We start from the raw sequence: 17,414 nt of genomic DNA on the forward strand, positions 1-17,414 counted from the left end.
TGTTAGCAAAATTGTAATTAAATATGGCCGTTATACCTTCGATGATATGAAAACATGCAATGGCACTCAAAGAGACTTTGTGCTAAAAAAGTTAACAAACGTGTATAAAACAGAAGATTTGCGCGGAGCACGAAAATTTTTTGCAGTTTCAATATTAAAGTTGGAAAAAAAATAGATTGTACAGCGCTGTAGGAGTTGTGTACAACCAAAATGAAACCATAGAATCATTGTATAATTGTTTCCCCCCTAAGAATTGCTTGGCAATATTGCCGTTGTATTGAAAATGTCAGGGGACATCACTTTGGGTCGCCGGTTGGGGACCACTGCTTTAAACCATGCTTCACAAAGGCGTTTTGGTTTTAGTTAAACTCCTTACATGACTTATTTTGTGTGCGTTATTTTTCAACTCCTAACTAAAAAATCTTCCAGATAAAACAGTCTTAATAGGATTCAACCAAACTTTTATTCGCTAGTATTACGAAAAAATATTATTGAAAGCATAACAAACTGCAGTTATATTGTTACCTAATCCAATCAAGTTTAATCCGGATCCAGGCAAGTTTAATCCAATTGTCCAACCTATCAAATGCTATGTAAAACAATCCTCTATCCAATCCTTAGTTAAGTAAAGCGAAGATCCTTAGTACAGATCCCAATCCATAGTTATCTATTGCATAAAATTATACAAGTCATTGAATATAGGATAACTAGTGATTCAAAATGCACGATTAAACTTGCAAAGAGCACACCCCATTTTTCATTCAGTTGATTTACAATTTGATACTTTTAAATTTCATAGCGGTATTTCACTTTCATACTTCTTCAAGGCGCGATTTCATAACTCAAAAATTCAGTTAATTTAAATGTTTATTAATGCTAACCATAGATCCCAAAGAACCACGGATCTCCTTTGAATGAAGTCCAATGTAGTAGAGCAAAACCCTCCACAGCCAAGACTAACTATAGTTTAAAAAAATTAATTAGAAAATGGTAACCATTGTAACATCTATACCACCATTTTCATACATGTTGTATGTATACAAAGTTGATAACATTTTTCAGACCAACCATAAATCAATATCAAGTCCCAAGTCCATGTTCTATAACAGTCTGCTGAAATCAGTAAGGTGATTTACTACGAGATCTGCCGCGCCGTTCGGGTGAGTATTTTGGCGACCTTGACCTGTGTGGTGAGTATGAGGGGGATCTTCTTGGGCTGTATGATCTTTGGCGGATAGGTGAACCTCCATCGAGTTTCACTCTTATATATGCAGTTTCTCCCTATGTAAGAGTAAACAAAATTTCAGTCAAAAATATGTCCATAAATGTCCTTCTTTAAATGTTGTACAGGCCTGTAATGCTAAACTTCAAGAAATTAAGTAAAGGGAGGAATTTAAAGTGTTTAAAAAAACTGGCCTGTAGCTATTTTTAAACTCAAAATCTTAAACATCCTAGCGTCTTCGATAGCTAACTCAGATATGGGGGTAATTTAGGGTGGGGGGAATTTAGGAATCAAACATGGCACCGTTACCTGCTGTATAATGGTCACAATGAAAAAAATAATTGAATAGTACCCTTTTTTCTGAGGCCATAAAAAATTCAGATACAAAGCGTTAATTTGTTACCATTCCAAATAGAAACATCAGATACTACACAAAATACATGATTACCAGGCTAAGAAGTAGCGTTTCCCAAGTTCAACAGAGTATTCATTAGTAACATTTGTTTTTATAGTTGTATTGATTGCATAATAAAATTTGCAAGGCTGCCTTGATGTTTTGCCTAGACCTGCGGTTCCTAATCTTTGTTCAAAGTTACCCAAATCTTTTATGATATATCAATAAAAAACTGCGTTGTGAAGCATCTAATAAAGTCACTGTACTGCAGTGGTTCTCAACCTTTTTGTACCCGTGGCCCCTTTTTGATGCTTTGAGATAGTCGCGGACCCCTTACATATTTCTGGCGTAATATCTGCAGTTAGTTCTTTTTAATAATTCAGTGTATCCTCCTAGTGCACCCTTGTGTTGAGTGAAGTAACAGAAAACACCAATTTACCTTTTGACCGGTTTATTTTAATGTGATTTCTGTTGCTTTATCTCCGAAGCAAGTCTTGAAATGCGTGTTTGTTTTTAACAATGCTAGACTGGTAATACTCAATTATATCTAGCGCACGTAATTTTTGCTCTAAGATAGCATAAACCAAAATGCAGTACATGTGAACTATTGTAATGCTGCCTTCCATTTTACAATATATTTGTTACATCACAATGGAAGTGTCACGTCACACGCAATGCGATTTACAACATGTTACAATGTGATTTTATCAATTACCAAGGTTGTGATTAAGCGATAAGCATGTTTTCCCAGCAGTAATTAATTTAATTCAGGTATATTTAGAAGTTTTTGCGGCCCCCCTAAAAACGTGGACCCCCGGTTGAGAACCACTGCTGTACAGTAATTATGCAACTTGTGGTGTCACAAATAGTTGCAGAGGAACAACACGGTGCACCCACACAAATAACAATAATTCTACTATTCTCATCAAGAAAAATATGTGCTGTTGTTAATTTTGGTTGCTTTTTCACAAAAAAGCATATTTACGTAATTATATTTTGAATAAATATAAGCAATTTTGGGGGGCTTTAAGGATAAAAAATTTGGAGTCAATTTTAGTCGGATAACAAGTGCGAGAGATTCGGCGGTACTAAACAAGTATTTTTATATGTGGTTGGCATTTGAAAGCTTGTGCTTAGGTTAGGAATATTACATAATTATTTATTGATTTGAATCACCAACGTCTTAGCAGAAGTTTATGAGGCTGCATTCCCAGGGGCCTTTGCTTGGGGGGCAAAAACCTGAAATATTGCGTTTTAGCTCTTTGTAGCTAACGACTGCCATCTAGCAGCAGAAAAACTTTCATACACAATTCGTTCATATTCACTTGCTTTGTCCAGCTTGTAAAGTGACGAAGCGACTCACCGCCTGCTGCGCTTTATTGTCCCGCTCGTGAGACTTTCATTGTGTGAAGTGGCACGTCCAAAACTGGGCTCGTGCGACTTGCATTTTAAAAAAGAGGCTTCTCTTTAGTAATATTACTTAATGGTCTTAAGAAACAACTTATTTTACCGCCGCAAATTTAAATGCCAAATCTGTTGGCAACTCCAATCCAACATATCAACACCAGGCCTACACAACTTAAAATTGTGTGTTGATATGTTGGATTGGAGTAACATACTATAGAGGTGCAAATAGCAAATATTCTCCAAATACGATTTTTTCAAATATTCTTCAAATCGTATTTTATCGTATTGTCGCGGTAATACACAAAAAGAGGTAAGGCCGTGAATAAACTTTCACCTACCGTACAATTAACGCAGGGAAGCATTTCGAGTAGGGGTGTTCAAGGCAGAATATCGGCGACGCATTTATAATGCTTGCTTTAAATGCGGCGTCAGCATTTTTGGGGGCGACCAATTAATTTGCGATAAGCTTCGCCTAATAATCAAGTGTCAATAGTGTGTATTTACCGCCGCAAATTTAAATGCGAAATCTTGAGGCAGTACACGCCTCTCTGTTAGCACATGTTGTGCATGTTGCTCCAAATAACATACCAACATCTGGCCTAAACAACTAGCAAAACTTACGATTTTATAGTTAGCGTATTAGGCACATAATAGTGTTTTTCATATTGTTTGAAACTACAGATTTAAAGCCTGTTTTATTGCTCGGACCAAGCCATGGTAAAAATTTACCGAGTAAAAGTTTGCAAAAGTATAGCAAACCATAGGCGTTAAACCATTTTAAGTCTTTAAGAGAATGATAATATTTGCTTTTCAAACACGTAAGCTGGTCAAAATGTAATAACATGCTTGTACGCATTTTCTACGTAAATTCTATTTATCAAATATATGTTTCGATCATTCCCCAAAATCTACGCCATATTTGAACCCCTTTCGCATCAAAGGCATAAATTAAGTGGGGAAGTTTTCGGCCCATATCTGTTTTTGCTTGCAGAAACAAATTAAGGAAAATGAAAAACAAAATATAAAATACACAATACAAAAAAATATATATAAAGTAAAAAGTAAAAAAAAATGAAAAAAATCAATAAAATATAAAAAAAAAAAATAAAAAAAAAAAATAAAATAAAATCAATTAAAAAAAAAATCAATAAAATATAAAAAAAATAATAAAAAATAAAAAGTGAAAATAAACACTAAGCCCTGAAAATATACCCCCTGACAAAATATACAACAACCGCACCCCCGTCTAGTTATTTATTGATTTGAATCACCAACGTCTTAGCACACCATCAGAAATTAGTGCAGTTCTGAGCAAAAAGGTATACAACAATTAGTGCATCCAAAGGATCAAAAAGTCTGACTTTTAGACTTCGGGGTCTTAGACAATGCACTAATTTGATTTAACAAATGTGCTTAATAAGAAGATTAAGTTTAATAATCTTTGACCCACCCAAACGCTAACCAGCACCTTAACTCAAATAATGTGCATTGATTTAATAATTACATAAACGCTTCAGGTCCCAGTACCTCAATGTGACCTAACAATATTATATACCATGGACGAGAAACTATTCCATGCCAACCGAGTTTTGGCTTTTTCCCAGCGTTCAAATAATTATTAAATTAACGCACATTATTTGGGTTCAGGTGGGTCAAGTGTTATTTATTCTATCTGACATTTTGTGTTATCTTTTGTGAATTTTCAGCAAATATTTTCAATCTATCTACGCTGGGAGTTTTCCTAAAGGTCAAAATTAGTGCATTGCCACGACCTCAAGGTTTAAAAGTAAGACTTTTTCTGCATTTGGATGCCCTAATTGTCACAAATCTTTTTGCTTAGAAACGCACTAATTTCGAACAGATCGGGTGGATCTCAACGTTTTATATTTATCTGCATTGGAAGCTTATGCTTTGAATGGACGTTTTCTTGTAATATTGAGCGACAGAGCGTCAGAGCGTGTTTTAAAATTTAGGGATTGGTACGTCACATGAAGCAGTGTATGTAAAAATGTGTATCAAAGTTAGAGAAAACACTTTAAAAGTTCTGTCCATTTCAGGCTCAGTTTTACTTTATAGGTTAATGCAGTTTTACCAAGAGAGATTTTACTCCAACATAATTTCTATCATCCTATAAACTTGACTTACATCAGGGTTTGGCAACCTTTTTCTAGAAGTGCGTCAAAGCCAAACCTAAGCCTCGGCGATCCAGTATTAAAATTTACCTAACTTTAACTGGTCCTTAGGTTTATCCCATAGATAGAGCATACAAAACTCTCTAGATAATAAAATTAGGAGTCATATGTAACAAAAATCAATCAACAAATATAACAAGCTACTACCCAAACATAGTTTTTGCTTGGCAGGTGTACCGCCGCAGTTCTAAAGTTTACAAGTACACCCTGCGATAAAACGGTTAAGAAACACTGACCTAAACCTATGACACAAATTATTTGAAACAAAGTATTAATTCATATTCAAAAAGGACCATTCCGTGTCAATTCACACAGTCAAGAAATTCAACCTCTCCGATTTTCCTTAAATTTTACACACATTTTCACTATTCTATATAATGAACACCTGCAAAATTTGAGCGTAATTTGTTGAGAAATGCGAGAATTATGAAGCTTTTAGTTTGGGGGGTCTGTCGAGGGGGCGCAATTTTTCTATTTTGAACCATGTTTGACGCCCTATTACTGCTAAACTAAATAAGGTAACAACCCAATTTTTTTACAGGTGATAGAACTTCTACCAAATATTAAAAAACAACATAGTTTACATTGTCACTCTAAAACAGCGCTTCTCAACCAGTGCGCCGCAAGCAAATGGAAAAACTAATTTGATATATAAAACATGTGTTTTTACTTTTCTTTCAAGCTTAGCTCATTGATTCCGCAGTACTTTCAAGTAGAAAACACAATAAGACCTACAAAGCAACAACATCTAAATCAGATAATCTATAGCCTAATACCATAGTACTAAGACCACCGACATAATAACGCCAAATTCGCAGTAATTACCACGACAGAATAAGATCTAAAATAGTCTAGATAAGAGCTAAACAATAAAAATAAAAAAAATGTCAAATTAAGCCCAAAATTAATCGGAGTAAGACTTAAATAGACAAAACTACGCCCAAGACTGTAGGGAAAGGGTATGGAATGATTGGGGGACACCTGTTTGGCATTGGCTGTTTGCTGTCGGCATTTGGGCACCGCTATTTTGGCCCCGGATTTGTTGCCCTGTTTGGGGTTATGGGCGGGTATGTTGGTGGTGCTAGGAATTGGGTTAGGGTTGAAAATATTCGGGTAGTTAGGGATAATTATGGATGGTGTTTGGGGTTAGATAAAAGGTTATATTAGTCCTTATTTTGGCCATTTAGGTCTGATTTCGATTTCTTCATTATTACGACTATTAGGTTTTAGTCTTGTGTACGCCTTATTCCTAACTGTCATTTATTCCAAAGTTGATGTTGTTCTTATTTTGGTCTCAAGGCTAGAGTCTCTTTTAAGATATGCAACTATAAAACCTACAGAATAAAAAATTGCAAGCAATTTAAGAGAAATAGAGGTACACCTAAAAAAGCCCCCAAGTAAAAAAGGTTAAGAAACACTGCTCTAAAAGGTCAAAGGTCATAAACATCCAAAGTTGGCCTTTTCGAGCACTCTGCTAAAATTTTCCCTAATTTAAAAACTCGCCAAGACCCCATTTTTTATTGGAATTGGCTAAAAATGGGTTGAAATGTTGTTTATAGGATTCTCTCAGAACTGCAAAAATTTCAGTACAAAATATTAAAGGGGTTGGGAGATATTTATTGTGAAACATGGGTTAAAAAAAAGCAAAAAGTGGGGTCCTTTTAATATCCCGGTTACCCATGACCCCAGTGAAAATTTGCACTGAAATTTTGTCCACATATATATAACCTCCCCAAACTAAAAGCAACTCTGGCGTTTGTCGACAATTTACGCTCAAATTTTGCAGGTGTTCATTATATGGGATAGTGAAAAGGTGTGTAAAATTTAAGGAAAATCGGAGAGGTTGAATTTCTTGACTATGTGAATTGACACGGAATGGCCCAAAAACATTTCCAGTTAAGCATTAGTAGTATAGTTATGTTTTAATAGGGTATCACTGTTGTGCTTACATTGCCAGTAGAAGTTAATGATGAAAATAACTGAACATTCACATCAAATTTAGAGGTGGTAGGTAGGGATGTTCAAAGTAGAATCCCAAGGTATTCTAGAATAATAGGTTTTGAATCTAGAATAACGAATCCAGAATAGCGAATCCTAGTATATTTTTATTAAATTATTTATCCTCGATTTTGGGGAAAGGATTAATCTTAATCTACCCTACAGGGCCCACAATCACAGCAAAAAATAGCCCAAACAATTTTCTAACATGTGAACATTATAATAAAAAAACTCTCTCATATGTTTAACATTCTTAACAAAGTTCTGTCATCTTAAGCCGTTCTGTAAACTGTAACATGTTAACTGCCCAGGTTGTGTCCAAAACTTATATTTTTGCCAAAAGTGAGCAAATGCAACACTGCACATAAAAGTCTTAAGCAATTCGGTCCTGATTTTGAAAGCATTATTAAGTATTATTGCTTCTTTTTTGACTAACATGATCTGCTATGCAGTCATATGATGTACTGCAAAGAATACAAAGTTATTATTGACATAACGAATTCTTGACAATTACGTGGTGCATAACTGCATAACTTCCCTGAATATTGGCCTAAAGTTGACCTTAAGTAACCCCATAGCGCATTTTGTGGACGGCCAGCACGTTTTGCAACGCTATGTTACTTTTGCAACTTAACGCATTTAGGGAAATTGCAAACTCCACACCAGACATTACACGTTAGCCGCTCGCCCAATAACGCTTGATTGACACTTAATTATTAGACGAACGTTATCGCGAGACGCGGTAATTGGTCGCCCGAAAAAACGCTGACAGTGCACTACAAGGTTACATTTAAAGCAAGCACTGTAAATTGGTCGCCGCGGCGACAGGCCAACTTACCACACGCGTTTGTACAATTAGGCGCAACAATCCGCGGTAAAACATTAAATTATATCGGTTCCAATTACCCGAAATAAATGGCAGAATTGGATTCGAATCCCATCTGGATTCGAATCCAAGGATTCGATATTGTACTTTGAGCATCCCTAGTGGTAGGGAAAGTGCAGGTGGGGTGGATTAAAAAGACTTTAATGATCACATAAAATAGGGGACATTTACCTCGTGAGATTTAAATTTTGTATCATCCAAATGTCGGACTGCAAACTTCATATCATCCTTATTAGCATAGTCAACAATTCCGCTTCCATCTTTATAGACATCTGCATAGCTGACATCACCTGCCTCTCTCATGTGGTCTTTTAGGTCTTGCCAACTTCCAGTGCGTGGGAGACCTAGCCAAAAATTACAAATGTAAATTGTGCATGAATTTAAAGAAAATCTCCTACTTGTGAACACAAACTTATTTTTTTTTGTATAGGATTACATCATGTAACAAAAAAATTAGTTGTACAGATTTTTCAATGTTTTCTAAAACAGATTATACGTAAAGGTATTTAAACTCATATTCTAAATTCATTATAACATTGATAAACTGTGATGTAACAGTGGAATACATTTTAAATTCATAATTGTCAGTTGTATAGTAAAAATGACCTTTGTCTTGTCAACCCTAAGTAAGTTAATCATACAGAAAACCAATATCATTAGTTTTTTGCTGTATTCTGTTAACAGATATAATCTGATTGATGCTAAATTAAAGAATGTCAACACGTAAATGTGAGCTTTTCCATCATAGCTCTATATATCAGTTCAAAGCAAGTAAAATATAAATTAAAGGTAACAGCAAGGTTTTGTTATGCCTATGAACAGGGTTGCCATACCGTGATTATTTCTAAGATTTGTGCTTATTTTTGGGTACAGTGTCTTAGAAAGAAACGTGCTTATTTTACAGTTGTGTGCTTAGTTTGTCTTATTTTAGTTACTAAAAGTGTTCTTTATTAATTATTTTACTTTTGACGGAGTAGTGAGAAACTTCATTTATTTATATTTACCAAGTTCTTTGACCCAGATACAATGCATTATTATTGCATAATGATGAATGTATTGTGAAAGTAGTAAGCTGCAGTAAGCAATTTTACGCTCTCATAAAGCGATAATGTGCAGAGCTACAGGCTTAGATAACCATAGGCCACGAGTCACATGCTGCCTTTTATGTAGGCCCATAGTGGTCACCGCACAGTGCAACTTGCCCAAGCCGTTGTCAATTTGTTATGTGTGGCTCTTAACAGTTAACAAAGTACTTTAAGGAGGAGACCACGCATTTAGTGTCTTTCTAGTAGGCTACCACAATATACAAGCTTAAACAATTTATTTTACATTCATATTTATAGACATCGAGTTTTGTGAGCTAAAAAGCTGTAGCTGTAGCCAGAGTTTTTTTAAGGTTTGGTTTGGGTGACCGCTAAGTAGTTTTAAGAGACCGTAAGTGTTTCATTTAAATACCAAAAAGTTGTCCAAAATTTGGGAAACCGCTGGAGAAATAGCGTGGTTTACATAGTATAATTAGTGATACGATAAAATTTCATAAACGCCCTTAATGTGGGTTTGACAACGCCTCAATAAAATAAAAAAACGCCCCAGAAACTCTTTAACGCCCAAAGGAGGGCAGTACCGCCCACGTTGTGAACACTGACCTATAGAGGCTATGGAACAAACAGCAATTAGTGCCCACAATGTTACGAAAAGACACAAAAGTTTGGGCTGGAAGCATTACAGCAAATCGTTCGAGGGATAATTTTATTACAAGCAAAACTTTGTTTAGCAAAATAACCCTGGCCTAATTTTTATTACAAGCAAACTGCCCCGGACCCAAGGTGCCAGGTCTCCTAAATAAAAGGTTTTACCAATTTCGAACAAATAAACTCAACGTTTTGCGCAAACAAAAATAGGTGTTTTTTAGTTTCTATTTTGTTTTATGACGTTATTCCTAAAAGCTTGGATTCCACCCCCGGAATCCTCGATCTTGCCCTGGTCATCAGTAGCGTGCTTATTTTTTTTAGTAGCGTGCTTATTTCATGGTCTGAACAGATGGTAACCCTGCCTATGAACATATTTTGGCATGAAAAACAGAGAACAAGATAAAAACTGGGAGCCTCATGTGATCTGCGGAACATGCTGATCAAATTTAGATGGCTGGCTTAGGGGAGACAAGAGTTTATTGACATTTGCTTTTCCAAGAATCAGGAGAAAACCCAGGAACCATTAGATCAGTGCTCCGCAAACTTTTTTTACTTGTGGCAAACCAAAAAAGCTAAAAAAGTGGGCGGCACACCTACGAAATATATGGCGTTTAACAATAGGCAACAAAAGCAATATCCCAGGCTGGCCAAAGATAAATGTGCGATTTACAATAAAAAAAATTTAACGTTTTATAATCTTTTATCTCCTGATTTTGTTGTTTACAGTCTTCCTAAATTTTTTTAAGAAGACCAAAGGGACTCCAGCCATAAGATTAGAACAACATCAACGCCAACTTAATCTTTAAACCCACCACTACCCCAAACAGGGTAAACAGCCCAATGATAGGTTAAAGTAACGGCACCACAATCGCCCTTTAAACTAGAACGCCAAAACGTTGACACCAAAACATCCAATGTCAGACCAATGACTCCCGATCACGCCTTAACCTGTCCCGTTTTTGTCCATTAAGGCCTTATTTCCTATCAATAGAAAACATTTGCTGTATATTTATACTCCTGTTATTAACTTAGTTAAAAAGCTGTTTTAAAATCAACTTTTGGCGATTGACCGTAACATAGGTTTTAGTTTTAAACATTAAGGAAAATTTATAAGTTACACATTAATTTATTGCATAAAGTAAAATGCCTGCCTTGATTTAATTAAAAAAACGCAATTAAATCTTCCAGGAACGTTGCTTCAGACCTAAGATGGTCTCTCGTGGCAGGGCACACACCGGTTGCGGAGCACTGATATAGATAACTGTTATTTCTGTATGGTTGATATTTCAAGTTGAGAACTAAAATCCATTGTGACATGGCATATCCTTCTATACCACCACTAAGCAAAAAAGGTCAAAATGATTTAGCAGGGACTAAAGATATAGAAAAATACACTGATGACTATTTCAACATATGTCACACAGACATAAATTCAGAAAAACACTTTTCATGAAAGAAACTGAATGCTTTACTCAGAGATACGGCCAACTCAAGTGCAGAACTTTTGACTTCAAGGTTGAAACAATGTACCTTATTAGATTCATCATGTCAATCTTCTTTGTCAAGAAAAGGATGCAAAACATTTTCAAGGTATTTTTGTATGGCAAGTAGGGATGCTCAAAGTAGAATATCGAATCCTTGGATTCGAATCCAGATGGGATTCGAATCCAATTCTGCCGTTTATTTCGGGTAATTGGAACCGATATAATTTAATGTTTTACCGCTGATTGTTGCGCCTAATTGTACAAACGCGTGTGGTAAGTTGGCCTGTCGCCGCGATCAGGACCGAATTGCTTAAGACTTCAGTGTGCAGTGTTGCATTTTCTCACTATTGGCAAAAATATAAGTTTTGAACACAAACTGGACAATTGACATATTACAGTTTACAGAACGGCTTCAGATGACAGTTGTTAAGAATGTTAAACATATGAGAGAGTTTTTTTATTATGATGTACACATGTTAGAAAATTGTTTGGGCGATTTATTGCTGTGATTGTGGGCCCTGTAGGGTAGATTAAGATTAATCCCTTCCCCAAACAAAATCAAGGTTAAATAATTTAATAAAAATATACTAGGATTCGCTATTCTGGATTCGTTATTCTAGATTCGAAACCTATTATTCTAGAATACCTTGGTATTCTACTTTGAACATCCCTAATGGCAAGCTTGCTTTGCTTCTGAAGCAATGTTGATAAGAAATAGGAACTGCTTATATAATCCAAACAAGTGGCGTCTATTTATAGACAGTTCTTCGCAGTTTGATGTGTCCTCATCAATAATGGAACAAATATCCATCTATACCCTGGGCAATTCTGACCAACTGAAATAATATCACAAAAATGTGAAGTTTCTCCTTAAAAGTATTAACTGTGCCAGGTACAAATTTCAGCTCTGTGGAGATTTCAAAATGATTTATACAAAACATTCTTGTTATATGGGCCGAAACTTTATTTTCGTAAAATATCTTGTTTTTGTCGTTATGGCACCATGCTGCATGCTTTATTGTCACTGGGGAAATAAGCCGCGCATGCGACTTGCCTTTTAGAAAGAAGCTTCTCTTAGTATAAAAACTTATTGCTCTTAAAACTCAACATATTTAACGCGGCAAATTTAAATGGGAAATCTGGATGCAGTGTACACCTCTCTGATTAGCACCTGTTGTGCATGTTGCACAACCAACATAGCAACACCAGGACTACACAACTTTAACTGTACAAGGTGCAGCAAGCAAAATACTAAAGTTTGCAGAAAACAAAGGCTAAGGAAACCAGAGAACATGCAACGAATATATTACACCACAAACCAAAATGAAATTAATAATATTTGAAAGTGACCCTGGTAAGCATCGCTATTTATAATCTTAAAATAAAAAAACACCAACCCTGAAAATATACCATACGACAAAATATACAACAACGCACCCGCATGATAGCCGTACATTCATTGCACTTTTTTTAAAGTTGGTGTGGCTTAGAAATTTCAAATTGGCCCAGCTTGGAAAGGCCCATATGCCAGATGTGGTCCTGAGAGCCTGTCGAACTACATTTTTCGCCAACTTTAACTATAATTATGTAAACAAAAATTGTTTTCGCGTTCCGCGCATATATTCTTCGTTTTATAGTATGCTTTACATTATGGCATTACAATCTTTTGGGCATCAACCCACCAGGTAATATTTCACCTTAAAATCAATTATGCTGAATCCGCCACTATTTTTGTAATGGTTTTGGTATAGTGGGCCTTCAATAGCTCTGAAAGAATACTTTGGACTGTGACAAAAAAGTTTGTCGACCACTGGTATAGTGCATCAGTGAGCCATGTTACAAATCCAACATAAACAAACCTGTAACAAATACTCTGTATTTTGATCTCTGGGAGGGTCCACTGCCTCCACTTCTTCCAAACGTACGAGGTCGAGAAGTAGAATAAGAATCAGAAGATCTTGATGAAAAACTGCTATTACCCTTGGGATGCTCAACCCTGAGCCTGTATCCATCAAAATTATAACCATTTCTACCACTCACAGCATCATCTGCATCTCTGTAATTAATAAAAACATACCTTATAAAAATACTACTTGATTTTTCAGTGCAAATAAACATCTGAAAAAATTAAAACTGTAACTGAAAAAAGTGAAAAACATGAACAGCCATAATGGCCAAATCTACAACAGCATAACAAATCTTCAAGAGTCTATGATTTTTGTTAGGAGGGAGTATGAAAATTTTTAGAGATAAGGTAATTAGTTATTGTAATACGTGATAAGAATATCAAAGCCCATACAGAAGTAGGTTTCATTTTGAACGTTTCGAATAAGTCTTTATTCATTTTCAACATAGACTTATTCGAAACATTTAAAATGATACCTACTTCTGTATGGGCTTTGATATTCTTATTACATCTTACTACAACCTCCAACCATTATGCTCCAAAGTTATGTAATAGTTTGGCAACATAAAACAAGTAAATATGAAAGCCTGTTGTGCTTGAGTATTCAGGCAAAAAATAACTTGTGTATTAAAGTAGATAAACTGTTTCAAGGAGACAAACTGCATTGAGTTGAACCCACAAAAAGATTTGCAATAAAATTACCATTAAGGAAAATATTATAAAATATTCACGCCCGACTAGGGTTGACTTATACTTAATATATTTCAAACAAAAACTATCTCAATTAAATCTGATACCAAATGACATCATTATTATGCTCATACAAGAAAAATAGGTGAAATCAAAATGTTAAAATGAGAGAAAGACCAAAATTGGTTTACCCATATTTAACTCCCACAGATATATCGGTATGGCTGATATCTACCAATGTTTGACAATGAATTTATTATGTAGCGTTTCGTTAAATACTAACCAATTCTCTCATTTTCAAACTTTGGAATTAGTCATTGTCTTTCATTTTCATGGCAGACTGATTTAACATAGAGTTTGCTTTACTGTACAGGGTTGATCTTGAATTAATATGTTCACTTAACAGTTGTGCTTACCAATCAGTACTCGCCCAGGAAAAAATAACACTAGCCAAAAATGTTGCCACTCCATCTGCAAATTTCCGCCTACCAAATTGTTTTTCTATTATTTAACCTGCCTTACTATTCGGTACGATACACAGTTTTTAAACAACACTGCAGAAATCCTCATGCCAACAAGCAAACACGTTGACTAAATAAACGATAAATTGAAAGATTTATAAATCCTTACGACCGAATTTTAGATTTTCATTCAAATTGAGGAACGACTGAATGCTGTTTCGTTTTTTCTATGGCGTTTCAAGTCACAGTGCTAACTGTAATACCATAAAAGTTTAAAAAGGTGATTTTTAAATGTTTTTTTTATGGGTCGTTTTATAATTTTCTCTAAAATATAAGAATTGCTCCCTATAACTGCATGCAAATTATTTCAAAAAAACATGGATGAAAACAGACAATTAAAGCAGTGGCATATCCAGGGGGGTGGTCGTAAACTTTTCGTAAGTGATATTATTATTTTTTGTTCGGTTTTGTCAGGGTTTAACAAACTGACCACAGCGGCAATGTTTTTAAAGTAATTAGGTCACGTGTCTTAAGCCAATGCGAAACCAAAATTAAACACAAAACGCTGTTTTTCATCTTTTGTTTGTCAAAACTATTGAATGCATTGGGCTTTTTACATTGCGCAATGTATTTGGTAGTTGTACAAAAGTGTATCAAAAGTGATCAAAACGATAAATAAATTAAGACTTTTATTAGGTTTGGAAACAACGGGCAAGTGCACAAGAGCACAGTCGGCACTCCGCTGTGTACAGCACAATATATTCAAAATAAGAATAATATAATAGGAAGAAAAATGGAATGTAAATTTGCATTATATTCGATTAAGTTATTACTATTATCTTGTTATATAAAAAAATGCTTATCAGTATGTGGTATCGGTTGCCAAACCCATAAAAAATAGGTTATAGGTATCAGTTGAAAAGAAGGATATCTATTGGCAGATTTTTAGTTAAAAAGCCTACTTGCCAGGTTTTTAGGCAAAATTAGTTTTACAGGTAAAAAGTCTAGTTTCCTCCGATTGTTAAACTACTGTTTTTTTCCTTAATGCCAGTGCAGTTGTAAAGAAGGTAATCCGGTTTAGTTTTAGCACCATGTAATTACAATACTGTTACGGATTAAATTTCAATCTTGCTTGCACCTTAATCCAATCTGCCTGCATAGGTGCATGTAAACGACTAATTAATATTACCTTATTTTCGGTGTTTTTGTGAGGTTAACCAGAGGCTCGAAATATCTTAAAATCAAGTGACATTGTTTTGACAACAAATATTGCTGTATTTCATTAGACCAAAGTAAGGGAAATTAAAAGCATGTAATAAAGGTGATCAAATGTATCCAGCTGCACATGGCTTGCACACATTAAGTAGACCATAACGGTAAGCTAAGTGTATGGTTCCATGCTATAAAATTTTGTACCACAAACTCAAATCACAACTCGGCAATATTTGCATAATTTTTTACATAAAAAGTCCCTGTAGGTGACACTACAGAAATTTAAGGCTGGGTACATGTTTACTATTTCCGCCTTTAGTTGGTGATTTTAGCATGTTATAATTCGATTCATCCTCAAACAGTGCCACTAAATTTTTAGATATATCTAGTCTCTTATGAAACTCCAGCAAAATGACCAAAAGTAAAACAGGATCAATGTCAGACAAAATCTGAATTATGTCTATAGATTAGCCACTAAGTGGTAATAATTATGCAGAGAAGCTTTAAACCAGTGTTTCCCCCTGTGGGTGGATTTGGGGAGCGTATAACAAATTATACTTTGTAAAATCTTGATTTGGGGAGCGTATAACAAATTATACTTTGTAAATCATGCTAAAAATCAGTTTACAACACTCCTGTTAGCCTATAAATAGATAATGAAAAACGTACTTTTAAGCTTATATATCTGGGTAGCCAACTAGAAAGGAACATAGTGCGTTGCTTCCTCTTTAACATACTTAACTGTTAAGAGCCACAAATAACAAAGTGGCTATGACAGGGCTACTCAACTGGCATACTGCAGTCCAAATGCGGACCTTTTTAGTGTTGAATCCGGACCTTATCTGTCTAAGAGTTTACCTAGCAATGCGATTTGATGAGTTTTTTCTCGGCAAACAATTGCTACTGTTCATTGAAAACCCCTTTCTATAGTAACATACATTACAGAATTCTCAGCAGAATGTTGCTTGCACCCATGGTTTTCTAAGTTTCCAGCATTCTGCCATACTGGTTAGTGGTGTATAGAAATAAATAAAACTATTAATGCTGAACAACGTAAACTTAATCTTTTGAAACAAACCTTGAATCATCAAACTCTACAAAAGCAAATGGTGGTCCATTTCGGTTCTTTAGAGTAATTCCTCTGATTTTTCCATACTTATCAAAAAGATCTTCTATTTCTTTTTCACGTACATCTGGTGGCAAGTTTCCAATATAAATACGACAATCTGCTCCATCACCCATTTTTAGTTTATCCTTTGATAAATTTTAAACTTTTGTAAGTTGACAAAAACTCAACACAATATCACTGTAAGTAAAACACCATTGTCATTTTGGCAAAAAACTGTTTGACTTTACTTCCAAACTTTTTTTTAAACCCGTTTATCGCAAAAAATGATTTTGGCTAATTTACGAACTAAAAATATTACATTCAATTATAAATTGTTGGTTTTTATAATCCTTTTTCAAAAAATTAAAACCCTTTTATTAGTACAAATATTCGATTTATGTTGATTTTGCCAGTTTAGACTCTAAAATGAAAAACTACACACTGCTTGCTCACCAAATCTCTAAACCAGTGGTTTCCAACCATTTTGTTATCGCAAACCCAGTTGAATTGCACAACTATTTGTGGTAAAACAAAAAGGTATGCGGCACACAGTTTGACAATCAATGCTTTAGAACAGTGGTTTCACAGCCTGGGGTCTGCAAAGCAGTTTTATTGGGACAGTTAAGCATATGCTCTTAACCCGATCGTATTTCAATGAAATGCATCTAAGCGAGTAATAAAGAGATAACATTGCTCACTGATGCACTATAGCGAGTGGCATATCAAAGGGGGTTGGGACTCCCTCTTTTAAGTAGTAATATTA

At 35.1% G+C, this 17,414-nt stretch overlaps 1 protein-coding gene and 1 pseudogene across 1 annotated transcript; one reads left to right on the top strand and one right to left on the bottom strand.

The window, feature by feature from the left end:
• Positions 1 to 425: 425 nt before the first annotated feature.
• Positions 426 to 16,844, bottom strand: LOC146164267 (serine/arginine-rich splicing factor 1B-like). The gene is made up of 4 exons (XM_083382434.1): positions 16,622 to 16,844; positions 13,134 to 13,330; positions 8,271 to 8,443; positions 426 to 1,281 (listed from the first exon to the last, which is right to left on the bottom strand). The coding sequence occupies exons 1-4, from the start codon at positions 16,783 to 16,785 to the stop codon at positions 1,120 to 1,122; spliced, it is 696 nt and encodes a 231-aa protein (XP_083238560.1). The 5' UTR covers positions 16,786 to 16,844; the 3' UTR covers positions 426 to 1,119.
• LOC146164268 (uncharacterized) lies at positions 10,171 to 12,119 on the top strand (annotated as a pseudogene).
• Positions 16,845 to 17,414: the final 570 nt, after the last annotated feature.

Source organism: Ascidiella aspersa, chromosome 2 (assembly GCF_963924565.1).
Source record: "Ascidiella aspersa chromosome 2, kaAscAspe10.2, whole genome shotgun sequence".
NCBI lineage: Eukaryota > Metazoa > Chordata > Ascidiacea > Phlebobranchia > Ascidiidae > Ascidiella > Ascidiella aspersa.